General features: G+C 43.8%; 1 protein-coding gene across 1 annotated transcript in view; it reads left to right on the forward strand.

Annotated features, from left to right (window-relative positions):
* Window positions 1-538: 538 nt before the first annotated feature.
* LOC104832401 (Krueppel-like factor 4) overlaps window positions 539-23,253 on the forward strand; it is a 117,994-nt gene continuing 95,279 nt past the window's right edge. The window contains exon 1 of the mRNA XM_010568555.1: window positions 539-667. Coding sequence (XP_010566857.1) covers window positions 539-667 — 129 coding nt within the window. The remainder of the gene's footprint in view (window positions 668-23,253) is intronic.

Here is a 23,253-nt window from a genome sequence, read left to right on the forward strand (position 1 = left end):
CTCTAGTTTTTAAAATATGTAAATATAGGCAGAGACTTGCTTGCACTTCATATTTTTCCCTAACTCTGAAAGAAAAAACTTTTTTCCAAGTGCGCAAAATAATTCAAACCTTATGATACCTTTTTTCTCTTTGCCAGAAGTGTAAACCCCTCCAGCCCCTTCAAGGAGGAAAAAGAAAAAACAAAAAAAACCAGACAAAAACTGAAACAGGCCATGGGTCCTTTATCTATATCTACTGAGCATTTCTGATCATCCAGGACGGCTGTTTTTAAACTTTCCCATCACAATAATTTTCTCTATACACCCAAATTGGTTGCAAAGTTTTTCCACATCACTTTCATGATGTGAAAGCACACGGATGTGTTTTCTTAGAACTGCCTGCAAAGCTGAGTGCCAGGAAGTTACAACTCCAGTGCTCCCTCTGCACATATAAAATCTCCTCTTTGGCAAACACATCTTACAAGGACAGGCAGATTCAAACACAGAACAGCCATCGCTGTTAGTAGGGATGATTCCCAGGGAAAAGTTTCTTTCCGCAATGCCACAAGTGTCTTCAGTGAGCAAGTGGGATCACAAATCCCGCCTGCAACAAATGGGACATGGGGACTCAATAGAAGAGAAAAAGCTTTACATCATAGAAAACATCACCCCTGGGGTTGAAATATGGGTATGGGAACCCTTTTCAAGTGAAGGATTTACAGCCTCGTATTTATGAGAAAGTGTTACATTGCTTTGAAAGTATTCTGCCTTAAAAACAAACTAGGACAAATTCATGTTCAGCAGTGTTATTTATTCTTCCAGCTCTGTAGCAACAAACTCTCATAAGCATGCCATTTCATACTGCTTTCTCAGTACTCACTTCCTCAGGAGCAGAGCACCCAAGCACATCCATGTTCACGCACTCGCACAGACCCCACCTGCCAGCCTCTCTGGAATTCATTTTCCCTCTAAGTGGATCCTTGCAGAGGGAATTGTAACATCTCCAAGATAAGGACCATTTTTTAATCTGCATTTCTACAGGCCCTAATGTAATACAGATTTTCATTGTCAGCTCACTTTGTGATTACATAATAAAAATGTCCAGGACTTTGATCATAAAGACCCAACCTCCTTGAAAAGTAAATGGTAGCATGCAGAAAATGATAAAGGTTATGGATGTTGGAAAGGTGCAGGTGTTGAAACATGGTCTTCTTCCTGTTCTGGGAGGATAACAACACTGAAGATCACACAGTGTTCAGATACTACGATGAAGAGGGCCTTGGAGACGTGTCAGAAAGACAGAAGGGTGTTCAGCATGCTGTAAATCATGCATGAAATCAGAGGAGGAGCAGACTGCTGCAATACATCAGAGAGGCTCCCACTCCTCCCAGCTCCTCCCAAGGCTGCACACTGCTGACCTGAACTGGAGAAGTTGGAAATGAAAACCGAATCCTCTCCCAGAAGGACAAGTACCATGAAGCCATTTCTCCAAGCACAGCTCGACTCTCAGCACCTGCTGCCCTGCATAGCTGTTGGCAGGCTCTAGGGCAAAAGGAGAGAAAAATCTGAAACAAAAAAAAACTTGGAATCAGTGAGACAATTAATCACAAAACACCTTCTCTGGTTCTGTGGTGCCATGTGTTCTCCCACCACCACCCCTTCCCCCTTGTAAAATAATTTAATTAAGAGATGACAGGGGCTTCAGACTAAGCCAAATCAAGCAAAAACAATACAGGCTCTGACTTAAACCTTGAACAGTTCACAGGAAACATTAAAAAAAAAAGAAGAGAAAGAAAGAAGAGAAAAAAGAAAAACAAAAATAGAAGTCAGTTCTGTATAATAGCAGCAGCAGCCACCTGCCAAAGACTATGCCCTGTACCACTGCAGTAAAATTAAGGAACTGCCCCATCTCCTGCCCCTCCCCCCAAATGTAGCATTTTCAAATCCAAACGATACCTTGAAACAAGGTCTCCACCACCAATGACAGGCCAAGACAGCTTTCTGTTTGTGAGAGCACATGAGTTGATGGTTGCCAAGAGTAACCTGTAAGTTATGGATGCACAAAAGCAGCTGCAGCACTGGCTTCCACGTGACACCTAAGGACCCCAACCACCTGACAGTAAATAACCAGGGTGAAGCAGAACATAGACATGAAGTCTTCATTTGACACTTACTGTCTACAGACCATACAACTGGAAACTAGCCTGCATCCAGAAACCTAAGAACAAAATCCTGACTACTGCTGACCCACTTCTTCTTGTCTCCCTTTCCTTTCTGGTCCTTCCAATCTCACCTATTCAGGTGAAGCTCTACACAGAAGGGATTGCCCTTTATCTTTACAATTCTAGCGTGACATGGCTGGACCTCTGGTTTGGGTTTCTCTTAGTTTAATGAGGAAAAAAGTCAAATTAGTAGTACAAATAAGGTAGGTCTTAGGGGACCTCAGATATCCTAGCTCACCCTTAAGTACTCCTTTTCATTTAAGGAATCTACAAAATCAATTTGACCTGTTCTGTGAACAGCTCTCCAGATTAACAACCTGAGGGTCTGCATTGTTACTGTTTTATTTTTTAATGCTTCAGAGGCACAGGTTCTTTTCCACACGGACAGTTGTACAGAAGATGTAATAAACTAAAACCTACACTCAGTACAGAACAAGACAACAGGATCTGAAGTGCACACACATTGCAGCTAGAGCAAGGCTATGATGCTCTGCTTGTGAGCACTGTTCTGAGCCAGCTGCAAACAATGGAAGTACTAATCTGCATGGATTTCACAGCAGACATTACTTGCAAATGCAGGGCTCTGAGACTTGATCACTTGTTTCAGATTTATCAGAGGGCAGCGCGATACTTCCAATCCTTATAAAACACCTACCTGCAATTAACTGCTGATTACAACCTCATTCAGGAGGTCATTACTTCCTACTCTTGCATATAGATTTCCCCCACCATCACCCTTCAACAAAACCTTTTATATTAGCTTTTGTTACATTTCATTTTGCTCACCTTGTACAACAATGTAGCTGCCAAGTCACTAACAGATTTGGACTTTGGTTTTTCATAATGAAAGAAGAAAATACAAAAGCCTGCATTTCTTCTTAAAGCCTCAAACAAGGGAGAGAGGGGGAGAGAGAGATTTCATAAAGGAAAATACCATCAGAGATTACTGAAACCTCTTATCTCTTGATGTGGAAGCTAGGTCCTACAAACAGGTCTTCCCTCAAAATACTGGCAAAATAAGAAAAAATCTCTGAACAAAACATTTCGTTTTCCTTATCCAACACAAAAACATTAAGTTAATAATACATTGGCTAGAATCTTCCAATTGGCCAGAAAACACAAGACAGACACCATCCTGACTATTCATACCACAGCTGCACCCAACAGTCCTAACAGATGTTCAGGCCTTTGAGGCAGATTGTGTGAAAGTGGTGCGAAAGTGTCCTTACTTTCCAAATAGCTTGCTGATCAAGAAACAATTGGTGGAAAAAGGGAATCCTGCAAGACTTAGAAAGACGGTGCAGACCCATTGAACTGGCACACAACCACGTAACTGAGGGGCTTTTCTTGCAGTGCTGCAGAAAGCACACCACACCAGTTAAAGACAATGAGACAAGAATTCATTCCTGGATCTGTGTTTGACAGCCAACAAAGAGCTGCACAGCTGACCCAACCACAAGTCATGACAGGAGGTGTCAGGAGTCTTGCTCATCCACAGAATCTCTATTTTGGCATAAGCACATAGCAAAGCCCCCCACTGTGGGTCGTTTTGCATATGCAAAGTCAAGCCAGGGAGAAATGTGAGAGTGATTCAATCTGCATTGTCCTGGTCTGGGCAGGAGGCCAGTTCTTCCTTCTTCGTATTGCACTTCATCAAGACAGGTCCAACCCGCTATGTTGTTTGAACAGCAAGGCTGATGGCCTATGGCAGTGCTTGTCTCTGGCACTGCCGAGCTCTACCCTGCATTCCAGGGAGCCAAACCTGCTGACAACAGGCAACAGCAGCAGACCATGTCTAGGACCTTTGGGACCTGTGGTCCCTCCGACATGGCAGGACTGGGCCTGTCACATCTGGGTACCTTGTGCCCAGGGTGAGGTGCCTCATGCCTTAGGATAAGTCCACAGAAAAGGTGTTGAGCTCAGCTACCACAGGATGGTTTGGGTCAGTACCCTGGCCAGCAAAGGGTCTCTCCTGGAGCCTACCAGCTCCATTGCTCTCCGCACAGCCCCTTGCATGCTTTTCATGGCCCTCCAGCATGGTCTGCCATCACCCAAACAACACCACCATCTCTCCCAGGTGAGGAGGCAGTCCTCGAGCAACAAACATCTTCCCTTGTGAGCTGCAAGGGTGCCAGTCTCCCGGTGCAAAGGTACCACTCTGCTCCAAGTGCCTCAGGTCTTACCTGGCTGTGACAGAGGGTCCTCATCCTGCAATGCTGCATAGGGGAGCTTGAGTCACTTTGTCTCCCTCATGCATTTCAGATGATGGCTGACCTCCTCCACAGTATCTCCACTGCCTGCACTATGGGGAAATGGCCACAGGTAGCATGGGGAGGTATTAGTATCACCATTTGGCTTGTGTCACCTATTACCAGCACAGCTTTAAAGAACAGTTAGATCTTCAGTGCTCCTAGGTGTTCATCATCTCTTCCATGAGCATCCTCAATACACATGATGCCATGAATATAACCAAGTAACAGCCTTTCTGCACAGGTGTCACCAGATTCAACCATTCTTGAGGAGCAACTCACAGAAACAACAGCAATGGAAAAAGTGGCAGCAGCTCATGCGGAAGGTTGTCTTTTGCTAGAACAACAGGCAGATACTTCAACATAAAGAAAACCGAGCTGAAGGGATAAACCAAGACCAGCCTGATACAAAGCTAGGTGCATTTTGAGCTGCATTCTTCCTAGGCAGCAAAGAGTCAGCGTGATCAAGAACTGAGAAGTATTTTCCCTACAAATTCCACAAATGCCCTCCAAATGAGGACTTCAGGAATTTAGTGGCCCTCCCTTCACAGTTGCAGGAAGAAAACTTAATTTGGTATTTCTCTGTAACTCACTCTCCTGTCTTCTTCTGGATATTACTGGAAAATGAAAGAAAATTGTGCAAAAAAAATGGAATTAAAGGGGCAGAGGAAAGAAATAATGACTCATTTTAGGTTTTCCCCAAACTAGCATGTTTACCTCAAAACTTTGTTCTAAAAATTTGGAGGAGAGAAGAGATATAAAACACCTTCCCTATAAAAAAGAAGAAAATTGAGAAAAATATATTTTTGCTGAGTGGGTTTTTTTCTGTGGGAAATTGCTTTGGGATAGTGATTAACTTTTTATTAGACACATTTTATGTATCTATTAAAAAAAAGAAATCAGTGCTTTCAGTGACAGTGTGTAAGTGAAGGAAATTTGTAATTTATCAACAGAGTGGAGACAGCTAAAGTAAAAGACTATTTAAGGCAGACTAAGTATATGAAGAAATTAGGTGCCCAATATTCTTTGACCACTAGTGTTTTAACTCTATGACTGTTCTGTTCAAACAGAAATGCTTATGTACCTCTCTCGCCATCGCCACTTCCATTATAAGCCCATCTCCAAAGTCAATTAAGCTATTCAGGTCATTCTTTGATTTAGAGGAATTCTGTCTAATGGAGAACAGGACTTCTGGCAAATGGTGCAGACCTGGGGTCAAGGAGGAATAAACAAATCTCTCCACCTCTTACAGTAGCAGCCACAGCTTAAATGGATGCAGGCAATTTGACTGGAAACCATAATGGCTCTGCAGTCCTATGTAAGGACCATCAGTGACACACAGCAGCAGCAGCCAGGCAGGCCACTCAGCTCCCACACTACAGTGTGTTGAACGATGGGGAAGGAGTGGGGAAATGGAAGAAAAGGGAAGCACTGAATTTGGGTTATGAGACACATGAGATTCATAAACCAGAGAAGAACTTGAGGCAAGGACTCCAATGCTGTCATATCAGCATCACTTTACTGTGATCAGCCTTTTCTCCTTAGCCCAGACCTGTTTGCTGAAGTACAGAAATGCACCTGGTTGAAATAAGGACACCATATTTGTAAACTACTTTATCTGGAAAAAAGAACTTTTTTTTTTTTTTTTTTTGCATGGGGGGCGCAGCGTGGTGCAGGGAGCAAAGGGAAAGCAGAACAAAAGATAAGCAGGCATTTATGTTTTGCCTTCAAGTCTCCTCTTATATGACTGAGCTTGTGGCAGTCCCTTTCAGTATGACTGTCACATTTATCAGTTATTCAGCTGTATCTAAATTCCTCTGAAAGAGTAAGGAGCTTAAGGAAGTCAATGTGGTTAAACAGAAAAATTAGGAATTCTAAAAGCTAAAGTTGTTTCCAGGCAAAGCATGTAAAGGGGAAAGTAACTGTGGCACTAAATGCAGAAATGCAGGTGAAAAAGAGAAGAGACCAGCAAAAGGACTTGAGGTATTTATTAAACCCTCTTTCTGCATCATGAGGAGCTATTCAGCAAAATAAATAGGTCCAACTGACAGCCAGGGTGTGGGAGGAGGGTTGAGAACAGGGGAGAATGTTGCGGGGAAGTTAAATGAATGCTGTGCACCAGCATGAACCACAGAAAAACTGGTGTCATGCCCACAAGAGAACTTTCTTTTGGGGAAAAAGGAAGGAATGAAGGGGCAACTCACCAGAGCATCTCTCCAAGACTGAAGTTGCTGTGGAAGAAGTCACAGTCCAGGTTGACAAAATGAACAGTAACAAGTCAACAAAGCAGAGGGCATTCACCAAGCAATCCAAAGGAAGGAATAGCTGAATTATTAACAGCATATGTAACCTCTCACATCAAACAACTTTGGTACTGGAGGACTGAATGTTGACCTTTTTTTTTTTTTTAAGATTGCAGGAAACTACAGGCCTGTTTGTTAGTCTGACAATACCAAAAAGCAGAGACTACAATGAAGTGCAAAGCCAGAGGGCACCTGGATAAATAAAATCTAATTGAGAAGTGTTAGCATGGCTTCTGTAAAGAGCAGTCCCTTCTTACAAGCCTCTTAGAGGTCTTTGAAGAGATGAACAAACATTTGCATAAGGGCCATTTACATGATACAGTCTGCTTGGATTTCTTACAGCTTTTCACAAATCCCTTCACCTGAGGCCTCTAAGGACACTCAGCAGCCATGGTACAGAAGGGATAGTCTTGACAAGTATAAATAGTTCATAAAAAGGAAACAGAAGATCTCAGGTAATGGTCAATTCCTGCAAAGGAAGCAGGTCACCCACCTACAGCTGTGCTTTGTGACCTGTGCTTTTCTACACTTTATAAGTGACCTGGAAAACAGGAGGTAAGCAAGGAGGTAAAGTTTTCTTGGTGGTACAAAGTTTCTTGAGGCAGTAAGAAAAACAGAGAAGAATTACAGTGAGGCCTGGTTGCGATGACAGGCAGTTTCATGAAAATGTCAGCTCAGTGCTTGGCACTAGCCAAAAAAGCAAACCAAATGTTAAGAACTGCTAGGAAAGAAATGCAGAGCAAAATGGATGACATTGCTATTCTGTTCTATAAGTCTGTGGTTTGCCCATACCTTAATACCGTGTACATTTCATAGCTGTGTTTGAACTTGTTGGCTGGGCAACTGCAGTACTAACCTATACCCTTCTGAACAGGTCTGCTGGAAATGTGAGTCTACAAGAAAATTTCCATTAAAAAGGTAAAGAAGTAACAATTACCCCTTCCTAGTGCTGTATGCAGGACACCTAGAACCAGAAGTGTTTCAATAACACTTGTTGATTCTATCTAAATGTGCAAAGATTTTAAGTTGTCAGAATCATAAAGAGAATGAATGTAACCTTTTGTTTGTGTGCATGTTTTCAGACAGAAAATTGGGACAGAGGACAGGAAAATAAGAATGATCTTGAGGAAGCTTAAAATGTTTTCAATATTTTTGTCCAATGGAAAAAAACTTTTGTCAGCTGGCTCTTTCTCAGTATCACCAACACTGTGCATTCTGAACATAACTGCAAAACACATATACTGTAGAATTAAGGTTTTGGAGACAAGCTGGAAAAGCAGAGTCAGAAACAATGCCAAGCAAAGAAAACCACATTTGTCATCAGCTTTCAGGTACAAATTCCCAGTCAGAATCTTCAGATACAATTGCAATGTAATCAATACATCTTCACAGCAATCAAAATAAGCATTCTGATCACATATTAGTCTGTGGACTATCTCCTAATGAGAGAGAGTGTGAATTTCATTGCTTTCACTGCATTTAAAAATAGATTGTGGAAACAATAGAGAACATAAAAGTGGTCCATTGTTGTGTGACCTTGTGCAGATGACCCTAGGAACATAAAGATTTGTGAGCTGGCAGCTCCATTTGATGATATTTTATAGCAAAAAATGCCAGTGATCAAGGTTCTGTCTTGTTTTCTACCTACTGGAGAAAACCTGTAAGATAATACCAAAAAAATAGTTTAGCCACTACTATTGGCTAAAAATTGAAATTATTCTTTAATTTATCTAATGGCATCTCATTAAAAAGATTGACAAGAAAGCAGTAAGTTAACTTTTTAACAGGATTGCATGTGTGCAAAAGTCTGTATCTTTCAGCAGAGGGTCTAACCTGCTTTAAATTCTATACCCACCTCCTCAGAAGGTGTAAGCCTGGATGGTTGTCAAAGACCGTGAGGCATCTTGTGCCACAAAGATTTAGGATGTTTGACTCAATTTAGTGTATATGCACTTCAGATAGAGAACTCATACTGCTACTCATGAAAAAATCTGTTAGGTCACTATGTTTTACAGTTGCAACATTCTGGATGTGGAAAAGTAAGACACTATTTCAAGGGATCTTGAGATATGTCATTATCCTCCTTTGGTCTGTGGTTAGAAAAACTATGGAGGGTCACTAGCACAGCAGTCTCTTATGGTGGCATATAGTAAAGATACTGAATTATCAAAAGGCCCTTTTACAAGCTCTTTATAAAACTTTCTCTCTGGGAAGGATGCAGCAGCATCTCTGCTTAGTAAAATTTCTTATTGAAGAACTTCATTTTGGAGTGGGCAGACTTTTTTTGCTTGTTTTACAGAATATCTCAGAGGGATTGTTAATATCCCCTCACCTTTACCTCTAAGACACTCACAAGCTTTTTTAGTCCTGTGTTTGACCTTAATCCTACTTTTACTGATGTCCTTCTACATCCCCTACTCTGCCCATCCCATCCTGCAAGACCTGTCTTGCTTGAATAAATCCCAGTCAGCCACAACACACCCAAAAGCAATAGGAATTTTTTTTTTTCCTCCCCCTAAGGCCTTGCCCTCTTTACAGCCAAGGTCATCAAAAGCTGTGGTTCTGTGGTTAGATTCACTTACTCTCTCTTACCTTCTCAGTCATCACAAAACCTGATTCAAAATGGGGCTTAGGTATCCGGCTTTCAGGTTTATTTATAGTCTTGTGCTTTAATTTAGTTTAAACCCGTTCCCAGGTGAACCAAGCACAGGCTTTCACAGTGCCTTCTCCCACAGTGTCCCCATCTTTAAAGGATCACCTGGATTTCTCCCTTTTCCTGCTTTCACAACCTCAGCTGACAAAGCTTCTTGACTCTTGGGTTTGTGGCTGCCTTTGCATCCAATATCAGTGTGTTGAAGAAACAATTTCATTCAATTTCATTATATGAACACATAGCATCCAGGATGATCCTATTATGATGAGGTTGCTGTTGCTTTCAGCTGCTTTACAAGCACAAAGCAGGCTTTGCCCCCAGCAAAACAAGAGAGTAAATAGTGCCTGATAGTGGCCCATATCCAAAACCAGGAATACAAATTTTTCAGCAACTCAGCTGAATTTCCAAAGGTTAAAGACTGTAAGTGCTGGTCCACCCCATGCCTTTCTCCATACAGCAGAGATAGGCTGTCCTAACATCACTTCCGTAGGTGTAGTCCCTTCACAGCCTGCACAGAACCAGTTTCTTTAAAAAAAAATTTAAAAATCTTTGTAAAGGATGTTCCAACCCCCCCCCAGCCTTTCTCCGGAACTGAAGTGACTAAAGCAACAGGCATCTTGGGCATATTAGCCACTCTCCTTTGGACACGTGAGACCGCTGGAAACTCTGTGTCAGTTACTGCGTCCAAGAGTAGATGCTATGCCAAGTCATTCATAAATGCCAGCATTCTTGTCCCTATTTTAACTTTTTTTTTCCCCTCTCTCTTTTTTTTTTCCCCAAGCCACTCACCAGCAGGGCTCTTCCTCAATCTCCCTCCAGCCAACAGCAGCAAGCTCCAGAGATTTCATGGCTGCCTTTCCCTCTCCCGCTGGCACCAGGCACAGGGAGCTGCTCCAGCCCTCCAGCTCCCGAGTGAGCCCCCATGGGGCTGGCAAGAGGGGAGGAGAGAAACAGCCCAGCTAGCAGGGGAAATCCCCCCTAGCCACCCTCCATGGCCAGCTTCAGCTGGCCTCACTCCTGAATGCTCCCTCCAAGCCCCTGGCTCCATCCTTAGCTGCAACACCTTTTGAAGGAGTCAAAACTGCAGGGGTGACTGAACATGATTTAAGTTGATGGCCAGGGGGAGGGTTCCTGAGAGGCACTAGCTGGGTGCCTACCCACTGCGAGAATTGCCCATCTATCCCATGCATCTTGGAGTAGCAGGCAGTGCTGTGGAGCCACTGAGGCTGACCTGAGCAGAACAAAACACCCCATGGTCTCTGCTCTCGCACCAGCCTTGGCTTGCTGAACCAGCAGATCCACGCACATACCTTTCCCTCACCATACACTGAACACAAATGTGCTTTGTTGCATTCATATTGAATGTGGAACTGCTTGAAGAAATTGAAAACGCACAAAAGCTCATACTTTTCACTTGTTCTCCACAAAATAGGGTCACTTGCATCTGACAAAGTAAACCAAATTTGGGGTTTCTTCCATACTTCAGTTTTAGTGGAAATAGTGGCAAGTACAAGGCAGCATCACTCCAAGACCAGCACTCCCATCATGAATGCCCTCTAAAGCCAGAGGAGGCAGATTACACCACTGGTTATCCCCTTTGATGCGTGCAGCAAATTATCTAAAGAAGGGCTGGACTCTATAGAGCCAGAGAAGCAACATCAGGGAATCAGGGAGTAATTGCCACCTGGGCCAGGGCCTGTGAGGCCCAGGAGTCTTATGGGTGAGACAAGACATGGTCTCCTTCCTCCCTGATTCTCAAAGCATCATGCTAGACCTCCCCTGGAAAGAATCAAGGTGTCACCCATGCAAGCAGCCCTGGCAGAGACAGCCTGGCTGTTGCAGGGGGCTACCATGGCCAATGGAGTGATGCTGGGGCATTGCTGCTTGCAAGCCTGAGACAGGGCAATTTCACCACTTTTTGCTGGAGGGGGAGAAGACTGCTAAAAGGGAGACACAGAACCTCCACCCCAGGAGGTTATTTTCAGAGTTGGAACCTGATTGAAATGAAAGGCTGTGGCTGCTTGAAATGGGAAGAAAAAGCCTCCAAACAGTGTTACAGGCAGTTGTTAAAAAGAAGGACTAACAGCTCCTGTGTCCATGGAATGAATTGAGTGAAGCAGCTGCTGGAGAAAATACACGCTTTGAAATTGTCCCTGACAAGGACAATTTATCTGAAGTATCAGAAATTTATCTTTGCATACCAGTATGTGCCCTGAGAATTGAATCTGAAGTAAACACCAGATAAGAAATTAAACCTGCTTCTCCAAAGCTCTTGGTTTGCAGATCTTTCTCTTTCCTTTGTGTTTCTTAGGTGCCCTCCAAATTCACTTCAAAATCCACATTACCCTGGGACTTGAGAGGGTGCCTGATCTAATGGTAGCAAGAGAGTTAAGAGCTCTGACACTTCTGCTGCTGCTATTCAGAGACACTACTGCTTCATGAGGCAACAAACTTTTCCATGATGCTGTAGGCTGAACCAGATGGAGGCAAGCCTCTTGTTTTGGAGAGGAGATTAAAACATTTCTATTTCTCGTTACTGCTGTAGTAGTGGTCCATTATCAAGCCTTCCCTCAAGATACCAGTGGGTATGAGATAGTCCCTTGTTTGGTTTCTAAGCCAGTGCCTTAATGTTTACGGCAGTCTGGAAGCAGCACAAATAATCCCATCCTGGCTTGGAAGGAAGAGAAAACTTGCATGCAACACTGAATGAATGTCCCAGGGAAGCAGTGACCAATGATTCACTTTGAGTAATGCTGACTCACTTCAAGGTACTTTCCATGTACACATGTACACACTGAGAGAGTGAGAGAAAATAAATGCCTGATCTCAAGAAAGTTCAAACTAAATATTGTTGTAACCTTTTACTTTACCCAGAGAGAAAAATCAGTCTCCTTTTTATGGAGAGACACTATTTGGCACAGCAGCCGAAACCAGTTGTTTTTGTTTTTACGGGAGTTTCAAATCTAGAGATAACTGTTAAGGACAAGTTTTTAGGGTGTGTGGGGCAGGCCACAAAATTACAAGTGCTTAAAGCCTGGAGTATGTAAACAAAGGCTTGTAAATTATGCTTGTAAATTAAAGTATGTAAACAAAGGCTTGTAAATTATTAAATTATTGGGGAACGGGGCAAAGCTGAGCAAAAGCAACAGTAGCATCTGCAAACCTTTGTCATTCTGAGTATATCAGAAGTATCTTGCACGTGAGCCAGGAGCCCCCAGACCAGTTCCTCTTTCCCTGTCCTACAGAATTATGTCCTCAGTGAAATCTTCCCCACCCATGAGGCGCATGTACTGGGCTGAAGGAGCAGTAAGACCCTGCTCTGGACCAGTGGTACTTCTGTTTCCCCTCCCTGGTGCCTAGATCTGTCCTAGCAAGTGCTCTGCTTAGCTCCACTGTTCTGTTACTCATCCATATCTGCTGCATCCTTGTCACACTGTCAGTTTCTACTTCTTTTCTTCACTCTTCTGCAATTCCCCAGGCACGTGCTGCTGTTTGGGTACACATCTAATGGTCACAGCAGCAACGCACTTCTATGCTGCACAAAGTCCTACCATCTCAAGACACAGAACTTCTTGGAAATAGCTTCTGGGCCTGAGAGACATCTTTGGCCAATTCACTAGACTTGTGGGATCTCCATGCTGCTCCTGTACAGGTCTGAACACTTGCTCTCTGTGCCATCATTGCCAAAGCCAGCAGGAAGCGATACGCTATTCCCTTCTGCTCCCTGGCAGGATCAGGTTGAACACAGAGTGAGTGCCACTACTTTGTGGAATACCCTCACAGATGCTTTCATGGGTTTGGGGGTAGGGAGAGGGGTGTTGGTAAGGTGGTGTTGCCTCTCTTTCCTGTGTTTCCTGAATGCCAAGTTAATTCCTTGTGATTTAAAAGGCTAAGAAAGCAGCGGCATTGTCTCAGAGCTCCCCAATATGGGCACTGAGCTGGGCTAAGTTGCTCTCAGGAAGGCACTGGAAGGCTGGTGGGATGGGGCAGGAGGCATGGCTTATGGCCAGGAAGAAAACACAGTGTCAGGCAACAGCCATGAAGCTAAGCATCCCTTGCAGGGCTGATTTAAAAAGCAGATCTTCACACAGTGGTACCATTGCCTCTGCAGTGCCTTTCACTGCAATAGTCCCTTGCCTGCACACACATGCAATGGATATAGCTGGTCAGAAATCATATGCCAGCTTGTGCACCTGCAGGGAAGTAGAGTAAGTCCCAGCAGTCCTCAATTACCCCCACCAAATGTTGGCCAAGAAGCTGCCATTGTGCCTGGAGCTGAGCACATGTACTGCCTGCCAAGAGGAAGGACGCGGAACACCTGCTTCAACACGGGAACCAACAGGCTCTTCATTAATTAAATCAGATAGAAATAAATAATGCCAGTGATAATAAGAAAGAAAAAGTGAGTCCAGATTCTTAATATCAAAACAGATCCACACTGCTGATACACAAACCTTTCCACTGAAAACTGTCCCCCTCCCTTTCCCTGATTTTGTTTTGAAACTTCTCATTGCCAGGTGTTATTAAACAGAAAGCTTTCCACTTCTAGCTCCTCAACACATCCAAAACGTGATTTTTTTCCCCCCTTTCTAAGCAAAAGTCAGTGACAGCACTCCTGCATTGCACAAGGGAAACTGAGGCACAGGAATGACAGAGGGCTGAGTGCCACAGCCATGGCAACTTGCAGGCCACGCTGCCCTCACCCGTTTCACCACAAAGTGTCATGGGCTGGCTGTCACCACCTCAGGGACTTCAGGCTGTCCAGACAGCAGAGGGATCGCCCTGGTGTGAGACGTGCGACAGTCATACTGACCTGCAGCAAAGCCTCCAGACAAGGCCGGATCACCTGGACCGTTGCTTGCCCGCTCTCAGGTGAGCTCTCCACAGCACAGCTCAGAGGTCTGCCCAAACCTGTGCTCACCAGCCAGTTGCTATTACAGAAATAAGAGGTTTTAACAGCCCCAGATGCATGTTTATCAGCAGGGCTGGGGAAGCGGGGGATTTGTGCGTATAGGCAGCAGAGGTGGGAACCCACTTTGTGGAGCCAGAGGCAGAGGGGAGAGAGTTTCCCCACCCATTTCACTGGGCTACAGTGTCCTGCAGCCATCCGGCTTCCCAGCCCAGCTCCCTCCTCACCAAACTGGAACCTCTCCAGCCCATGAGCAGCCGGCAAAACCAGCCAGGCATCCTCGACCAGCGATGCCTCCCCACGCCGCTGCACTGACGCTCCTCCTGGCTGCAGCCTGGAGGGAGACAGTGTAAGGCTGGGCTGGCCGGGGCTGGCTCTCGAGCATTGCTGATGCTGGCTGAGCAGGATATTTCTCGTCCTGAGTGGGAGCAGCAGACTTGCTACTCCACCAGGGGATTTACCACACGGCAAGGATTTTGTCAGTGATTTTGCAGAGGCCCTCTTTGGAGAGAACGTGCTGTGCCTGACCTCCCTGCAGTTCATTTGGCTGAGAGGACAACTTCTTGTGCTGGATTGTGCTTCTCCCCCCCTTCCCTCTCTGCCTCTGGCCTTTTCTGTGAAGAGAAACAGCAATTCAACCAGTCGCCCTCCTGACAAGTGACAGTGTGTATTTGCAGGAGAGGAGAGGATCAGGGGAAAGGTGCTCGCTCTCACCTCTGATAGTGCATCTCAGGACCATGCAGCTCTGTACAGCCAGCATCCCTGTAGGACTGCATTCTGCAATGTGCTGTTCCAGTGTGAGAGCCAACTGCAGCTACAAAGAAATGAAAACTCATATATGCATAATCTTTGCAGGCGCCATCAACGGTATGAGGCAAAACAGCTTTGAAAACACTTACTCATGTTCCAGCCACTCCCAATAGTGGAAACATCATCAATGATAAATCATATCTTTCAATTAACCTTGATTTTTTTTCTTCAGTACAATGCTAGCCAAAAATTTATCATATTACAAATGTCTATGTATTTTTGCCATCTATTCATCCTTCCCCTATGTTTTGTTTTTTTGTTTTTTTTTCCTTAGGTATTCTGCCCACTTATTTGAAAGACTTGAGGAAGAACATTGTCACTTCCCAGGGAATTCAGTGTCAAAGGCTGCAACAGAGACAGCTTGTCCCAGGGGAGAGGGCTACATCAATATAATGTCTTGCCAACACCTATACTACTCAGAATTTAAGTTTCCAATTGTCTTGGTCTTGGGTGACTGCTGCTTATACCACTCAGTATCAGCAGAGGGGTAAGAAAGGCAAGTTCTCACTTAACCATTGAGCTGAGAAGTGAAAGAGATCAGTTTAATGCACAGCCTTTTCTCCCATAAGATTCTGCGATAATACTGACTGTCTCATTTAGACTCAGAAATCCTTTGGACCCCAAGCTGCATTTCTATAAGTAGAAATATTGTCTGATTTTCACATTATGTATGTACACACAGAGATAGGAGACTACAAACTAGAAAGAGCAAAGTACTTTTCAGCACAGTGGGACTTTCCTGGTTTTGAAAAATCTTTAAAAGTATCCCTCTGGTTTTAGATCCTTAGTGCCTTGTATGTGTCACATACCCAACAGACTCTCTAATCCTCCTCCATATGGGGTTTTTAGGCAATTCTTTCAACATTGTCTCTCTAGTCCAAATTTCCAAATACATTTAAGCTCCAACCCTAATACTGAATAGGTTTTTAAATACCTTTGAATATCTGTTCTTTAGTGTCCTTCAGATACAACAGGCTTAACAGCTCCATGTCTTCCTTACATGTTTCCCCTATAAATAATACACTCTAGTCTTAATTGGGACCCTCACACAGCTAATGATACATAATCCATCTATTTTGGGAAATCAGTCTTTTTCATGGTGACATGCAAAGCCCAGCATGTTTTTGTCCATGCAGTCACAAGTTTATCCCAAAAGCCCCAGGAGAGGTCCAGTGATGTAGAGCATCTCCCAGAGGAGAAAGAGGAGGAGGGATAGGAGCAAAACACCTAAAATCTAAGCCAAGGTACTGCTGACACCCTGTTCCTTCATTGCTCCTCCAAGCAACGAGGCTCTATAAAGGACAGCACCTTTCCCCTTTTAATTGTCCTTCACTTTTACAGTGTCCTCTAGGACTGCATGAGTGGTAACAACTTGTTTATTCAGGGCGGTTTTATGAATCAGCCTGCATTTAGTGGCTTGACATACATGAAGTCTGACATTTCACTGACTTTGTCTAGGAATCCCTTGCATCTTATTATGCTGCAGCTCGAACTTTGCTAAACAGCAAAGAGATTCAAAATGCCCTGCATAACATATCTGGAGGCAGCCCTTGTCAATACGTATCAGTAGGGTGGGGAAGGGAGAATGAGGGAATCCATTGAGACACTAATCAGGGAAAGGATCCCTCAAGTTTGATTTGAGTAGGTCTTATTAGGAGTGGTTGCAATTGTGAGTCACTGACTGGGGAGGCAGGGAGATGACCAGGTTTGATTTGCCTCCTCTTAGTAGCAGTTCCGACAGTGACCCCCTGGGGTCTTCCAATGGGTCTTAGGAAATCTGACTCCACAGCTAAGTCTCACACATCACCCCTGCTATTGGAAGTGTCTGCTTACCTGCCAGCACTCACAGGGTGCTCAAAGAACATCTGTGCCCTACCTCATCTGCTGTTTCCAGCAGCACACCATTCATGCTAGAAAGGCAATAGTTGTCCATGAGTGTCCAGAAAGTAGGAAAAGATAATCTTCAAGGTCTTTAAGTCTTGTTCAGATTTACAAGATATTCTGGATAGGGAGCATAGGAAAATATGGACAAAGCTGGGAGTAGTGCGATTTGCTTTCTATAGTCACTGAAATGAGCAAAATCAAGCTTGCAATAAAGATAACCTTCTTACTATTCACATCAGAAATGCCTCATTTTTTTTCTCTGGGAAAATGTCACCTTTTCAATTGACCAGTTTAACATCAACAAGAGAGAATCCACCTCTTTCCCCCCACCAAGATCTGAAGAACGTTCACTAGACCAACCCATGAAACTGGTGTGACTGGACCTTCGCCCTGGCTTCTGAACAAGCTAATTGTAGAACTGATTTCAGTAACAGAGGAGTTTCTGTAGAAATGTGGCTGCTTGCACATGCTCTAGAAAAACAAAGAGGATTTGCTTTTTCATCAGACTGTGGGCTGCAAAGAATCCAGCCTGTTCTAGTGCAAAGTTTGTGTCTTAAATTTGAGTACCAGCTGTTGACTGTCTAATCAAATCTCCAAGGCTCTGCTGGTTATTGCACCAGATAATGAACTGGCCCCCAGGCTCAAAGAATGGTTCTCAGCCTACAAGGGGTGGCCATCCTGATCATCCTGAGCTACATCATGAAATCTTCATACAGCAAAGAGCTGCAAAACACATGCCACATACCTCAGAAAGCCAAGGGACCAGAAGCAAGCTGGGGAGTCATTCCCAGATAGGGCATTAAAATGGGCTTCCCAGGGAGATGAGGGAGAGGGGCTGGGCTGGCTGGACAGGCACTTGTGTCCCAGTGTGATCCAGCAGCATCAATTTCTTCTGCCCCTGCTGACTCTGTTCCTTTCAGAGCTTGCAATCCAGATCACCAAGCAGCCCTCACATCAGCTGTGGTCACCTGAAATAACTCCAGCCTGAGCACCATGCCTGAACTGCAGTCGTCACAGGATGATTTCCACCACAGCATGGCTGCACCCCTGCGGTCCCTGCTGGTGTCCAGCACATTCACAGAGAACAACTGGCATTTTGGCATCCTCTTCTGCAGGGCATATGTTTGGCGGTGATTGGCCTCCTTTGGAAATGACTGAATAAGAGCCCTTGGTCAAATGCTAGACTCAGATATGTTGAATACAACTTTCCATGACTTCAGAGACAGCTGTGTCACTATAAAGGACAGAATTTGGATTTAAGCTTTCTAATTCCCCTACAAAGCCAACATTTGAAGTAATAAGTAGGCTGGAAAGCAAGGAAAGTGATTTCACTAGTTGTTGAATGAGTTGCTCAATCCTTCAGCTGTCGAAGGGAAAGCACTGAACTTAAAATAACAGTCCAGCTCTATTCCACAGATAAACCTCTAGTAATGTATAGATGACACAAAGAGTCCTAACCTATGGTCCTTTGTGTTGAAGGATTGTCTCCTATTCCCAAATTCCTTAACAACTATGCTAAACTATGTGACTGTGCTGTGTGAGTTGCCCAAGGCTAGAACTTGTGCAATGTCGTGGAGGACCGCATGATCTCCTCAGCTCTTCTGCAGATCTGAAAGGTTGTCTCATTGCTCAGGGGCAGCTGAAAAAAGTGCCAGTTAACATTACAGAGTAAAAACTCCTAGAGGCTTCTATGTTTCAGAACAATGCCATGGAAAAGCTCTTCTGTGGGATTACTTACGCCTTCAGTAGCCTAACTTCAGCTCCTAAGCTCATTGCTTAAGCAACATGTCAGAGATAAAACAACCCCCTTCAGCCAGTGACATTAGGGAACCCAGTACCACTAGGTAATTTCTATGTGTCCCTCATGGAAGTCAGCATTTACTGTTAGGATTTTGCTTTGTCCTTTCTTTTACACCTCTCATGCTTACCACGCCAGAGTGTTTGTTGCTGACTTTTTAAAGCAGGAGGCATTCAGCCTGTCTCTGAGGACAGCAGGTGTATTGGCTTTATGAGCTTTCTAATATTATTTTCTCCTCCCATCCTGTTGAGTTGGGGGAGTAAGAGAGCAGCTTGGTAGATGTCTGGCAGTCAGCCAAGGCTAAACCACCACACCATGGCTGGTAATGCCCATGCTGGCAAAAGGTCTTCCTCCATACATGCCTGGAGGCGCATGTGGGTTAGGCAAGAGACCTGGTCCTGACACAACTGTGAAGAAAATGGGGTTGTAGCTATGCAACAGAGGTGGAGTGGAGGTGTTCGTAGTTTTGCTTGGGTTTTTACCTAGGTTTTGTCCTTGCAGAAAAATGAAATTATTAATTCAGGATAGTTCAAAATTTTTTTTTTTTGTTACCCATGTTTCATACACTGGTAATGCTTTCTTCTTTGAATGTACAAGTATTTTTATTCTGATTGGCTGCACTAATATTCAAAGAAAATTATTATTTGATGAAAGATAAATGTCAGCTTCTTAAATGCTTCGCTGGTAAGTATGCAGTTTTTCCTTTTCTCCTTTGGGTGCTGGCAAAATAGGAAAAGCCAATGCAGAATTGACATTTTTCCCCAAAGAGGTACTCACTTCTGGTTTTGTTAAGAATGTTCGGATTCAATCATTCATCTTTTCTTTAAAGAAAGAGTTATGAATTGCACATCAACCATGAGCTATACATGTGCTATAGTAAGTACAAATATATTATCCAGATTTTGAATATGAGGTTACTATTTATGTCATCCAATTCATTCTTGCAGAATTGCCTAGGCACTTGACTAACTACTTGCATATAAAAATGTGTATTTTTGCTTGAGCAATTGAGAGCTTATGTTTAAAAAGTAAAACAGCCCTCCAAATGGATGTTAACTACATATTCTAAGCTCTGGAATTATTATTGTTCAGATTGTAGAAACTGAATGCTATACTCCCTGTTTAAACAAAACTTCACTGGAGTCTGAATACTGAATGTGTCTCAGCCAAATTTTTCTTCAAGTTGGTAAGATATATTATTTATTTTAAGACAGGGCTGTGGCTACACAGAGGTTACAGATGGTTGTAAAGCAGAATTTCTGTTTGCCTGAATTTCCAATGATTTTTCCAAAACCTTTTCCCAGATTAGGACATCAACATCTCAGCCATAAGTTTTGAAAAATGAAATTTTAGAGATGGTCAGCTAATTTTTAGCAGTTCTAACCCTTTCAAACAGAAACTTCCTATCAGATTTTAAAGAAACTGGCATATTTCTGCAAAGCACTGACTTTAGTTTAATCAGTGTCTTCCTACAGAGTATCCTGTAGGAAAATCTTTTTGTCTCACAACTTTACCAGGCTTCTCTTCAAGGGTTCAGTGGTGCTCCTTCTCCCTGCTGAGGGATGAAAATGCCTTTCCCTCACATTCGGTGGGTCACATTTAATAAATCCTTTAATGTTATCCAATAGTAATAATAATTTTAAAAATCTACTCATTTGCATGAAGTCAAGCACCAGAGTGCAAACTCTCTACCCAACTTACAAAAGATCATGGAATATTCCTGGTTATATTTTACTTCCATTGACACAGATGTCAATTTGGCTTAGAGGCTGACTGCTTAAATTGGGTTTATAGTGGCTTTGTGGCAGAAGAGGGAGGTGAGGGAGCCAAAGAGCACAGGTACAGCTGACTGTACCTCTACATGCTGACAAAACTGGGGCTGCGGAGATTGTCAGAGCAGCAGCGCCTGCCGGCCTGAAGCTTCGAGGGCAGATCGAAACTGCAATCAAGCCTGTTGTCAATCGCGGTGCTCCAAAGGCAGAGATGTTGCAACTGGTGGGAGGGGGAGATGGCGAAGCGTTTGGCAAGAGTTCAGCCTGCTCTTAGTTCTGTTAAGGACAAAGAGTTTCCACAGCCCAGTGGTTTTATCAAGTGTCAGGCTAGGGTTTCTCATTAAAAAGCCATCTCCTGTCCAAAGTGTCTTGGGAATGCAGGTTCAACAGTTAGATCCAGCCTGAGCTGACAGCTTCATACTATCCCAACTTGATGAATTCCATCTGAAGGTTTGATCCTACAGTTATGAAGGTCTCTTTAATTAGACAATATTCATTTCATTAATTCTGCTTTCAGAATATAAGAGCTTAACAGCAGGGACTGATTATTCTTTTCAGTGCAATGTAGATTTTTTTTTTATGATCCAGTTGGGAAATACTTTTGGGAAACACTTGTTCAAAACAAAACAAGACCCAAAAAAAAGGATTTTTCTAAGCCAAGAAATAATACTCCTGAAGAAATATTTTGGCTACAGAAGGTTGGGTTGGGGTGGTACTAATGATTTACCTTTGTTGCTGCTCTAAATTCGGGGTGATGAGAAGTGCAGCAAACCAGAATCAGTGTACACCATGGGATGATTCAGCCATGTCCACAACATGGGGCTATCTGCATATACCCTCATCTGTGCTTCCCTTCTCTATCAGCCAGACCTCAAGGCCCTTCAAAATTGACGGCAAACTTTCCATTCAGGCACACAGGCTGTGGGGCGGATCCTGCAGGCTTGCAGTGTATGTCCATTCAACACATTTGAACTGAAAACAGGTAGAGCCAGGAGGATGTAGACAGCAAATCCCCCAGACCTGTGCTGCTAATTTGAAAGATGCTTTTTTTAATTTAAAAAAAAAAAAAAAAAGAAAAAAAGAAAAATTGAATTGCCAAGAGCTCAGGTAGGAAGGACTGTAATGTGTGAGAATTTGGTTAAGAAGGGATATTAAATTTTACAATAGCAAGGCAGCACAATTAATGTGAAATGGTCTGAGAAAAAAGCTGGATATTAAACTCCAATTTGATCATTAACCCTTAGGACAGCAATATAAGTGGTATTAGCAGATGAAGTTTTGACTCCAGTATCTAAAGCTTTCTAATAAATCTTTTCTCTGTGGCATGCTGAAAATAAAACACCTTTTTCTGAAGGGCCTACTTATGAGAAGCTCTGGGAGAGAAGGGTGACTCTTCAAAGACACCAGATAAATAGATGTTAAATGTTCAGAAACGCTGCACCACCCAACCCTGACAAAGTTCTTGCTCCTGAGCCTTTGGAGTTCCTAGGGCAGAGCCAGTTCCTGTGTTTGGTGAGAGCCTGCAGCACTGCTGGTGGGAAGGCTTCCCCTTGTCAACACCAGGCTCTGGGCATCTTTGGAGGGCAAGGAAAGCTGCAGGAAAGCAGGAGAGGGCAAGGTGGGAAGAATTGCGTGGGTTTTCCCATGGGATGGAGCTGGCGTCCCCCACCCTCTCCATGAACTTGCCAGCTCTTTCTGGTGTTGGGTCAGAAAGGAGAGCCCGTCAGCTGGGGGGATGCCAAGGGAAGGATGCAGACCAAGCACAGCAGGGATGGGCTGTGCCACCTGGGGCTGGACTGCAAAGTGGTGGGGACTAATGGGAGCCCCTCAGGCACCCAAGATTTTATGTGCTTTTCTCTAGTTGCAAAGCATGGTTCACCAGGCCCTGGTCAGGAGAGGCGGGACAGGTGGGAAATTCACGGTTCATAGGACCTGGCTCAGAGCTTCCACCAATAGCAGCACATAAACTTCTAACTTCATAGTCCCTCTGGCTTGTGGGGAAGGATTCCCACTCAAGGCTTTAAAAAGCTAAGTCCTGTTATTTTAAAGGCAGCCTCCACCAGATTTCAGCTCTACGGCCGCAGACACACCTAGATCCAAATGCGCTGCTGGTGGAGCAAGGCCCGTGCTCTAGTCTTGGACACAAGAAACTAGACCTCACTGCAATGAAACAGCAGCCTGCAGCTGTCTGGATGCAGACCCTCACTGTATGCAAGCATAATCCACAGGGCCCACTGCCCACCTCTAAGTACGAGAGGCGTTTTGCTGACTTCTTGATTTCAGCTCTTTCTTTGAGTGGGTTTCAGTCAACATGAGCGGTGGCTGTGTAACCTGGCCCAAAGGCAAAAACTATCCAGGAGATTAATTTTTGAATCTTATTATTTGGAGTCTTCTGTTTTTCAGTATAAGTGTTTCATTATGTTATATAGTGTCTTGGCTCTGGGGGAGCTGTATAAATAAAAGTAGTTATATTATTTTATTCTGGGTTCTGCTTTCCAGCAATGCTCTAATTGATGAAGCTTTTTCTCTGATAATCTGGGTGCCTGATAGCATTGTGATAGCCAGGACCAAGAAGAGAACAGGACCACACTGTACTACACGGTGAAAAACCTGGCAGCTTTTGCCATTGGATTTTGTGGAGCCAAGATTTTGTCCTATAAATCTCAGGAGAGCC

Source organism: Haliaeetus leucocephalus, unplaced genomic scaffold (assembly GCF_000737465.1).
Source record: "Haliaeetus leucocephalus isolate CR32 unplaced genomic scaffold, Haliaeetus_leucocephalus-4.0 Scaffold249, whole genome shotgun sequence".
Classification (NCBI taxonomy): Eukaryota; Metazoa; Chordata; class Aves; order Accipitriformes; family Accipitridae; genus Haliaeetus; species Haliaeetus leucocephalus.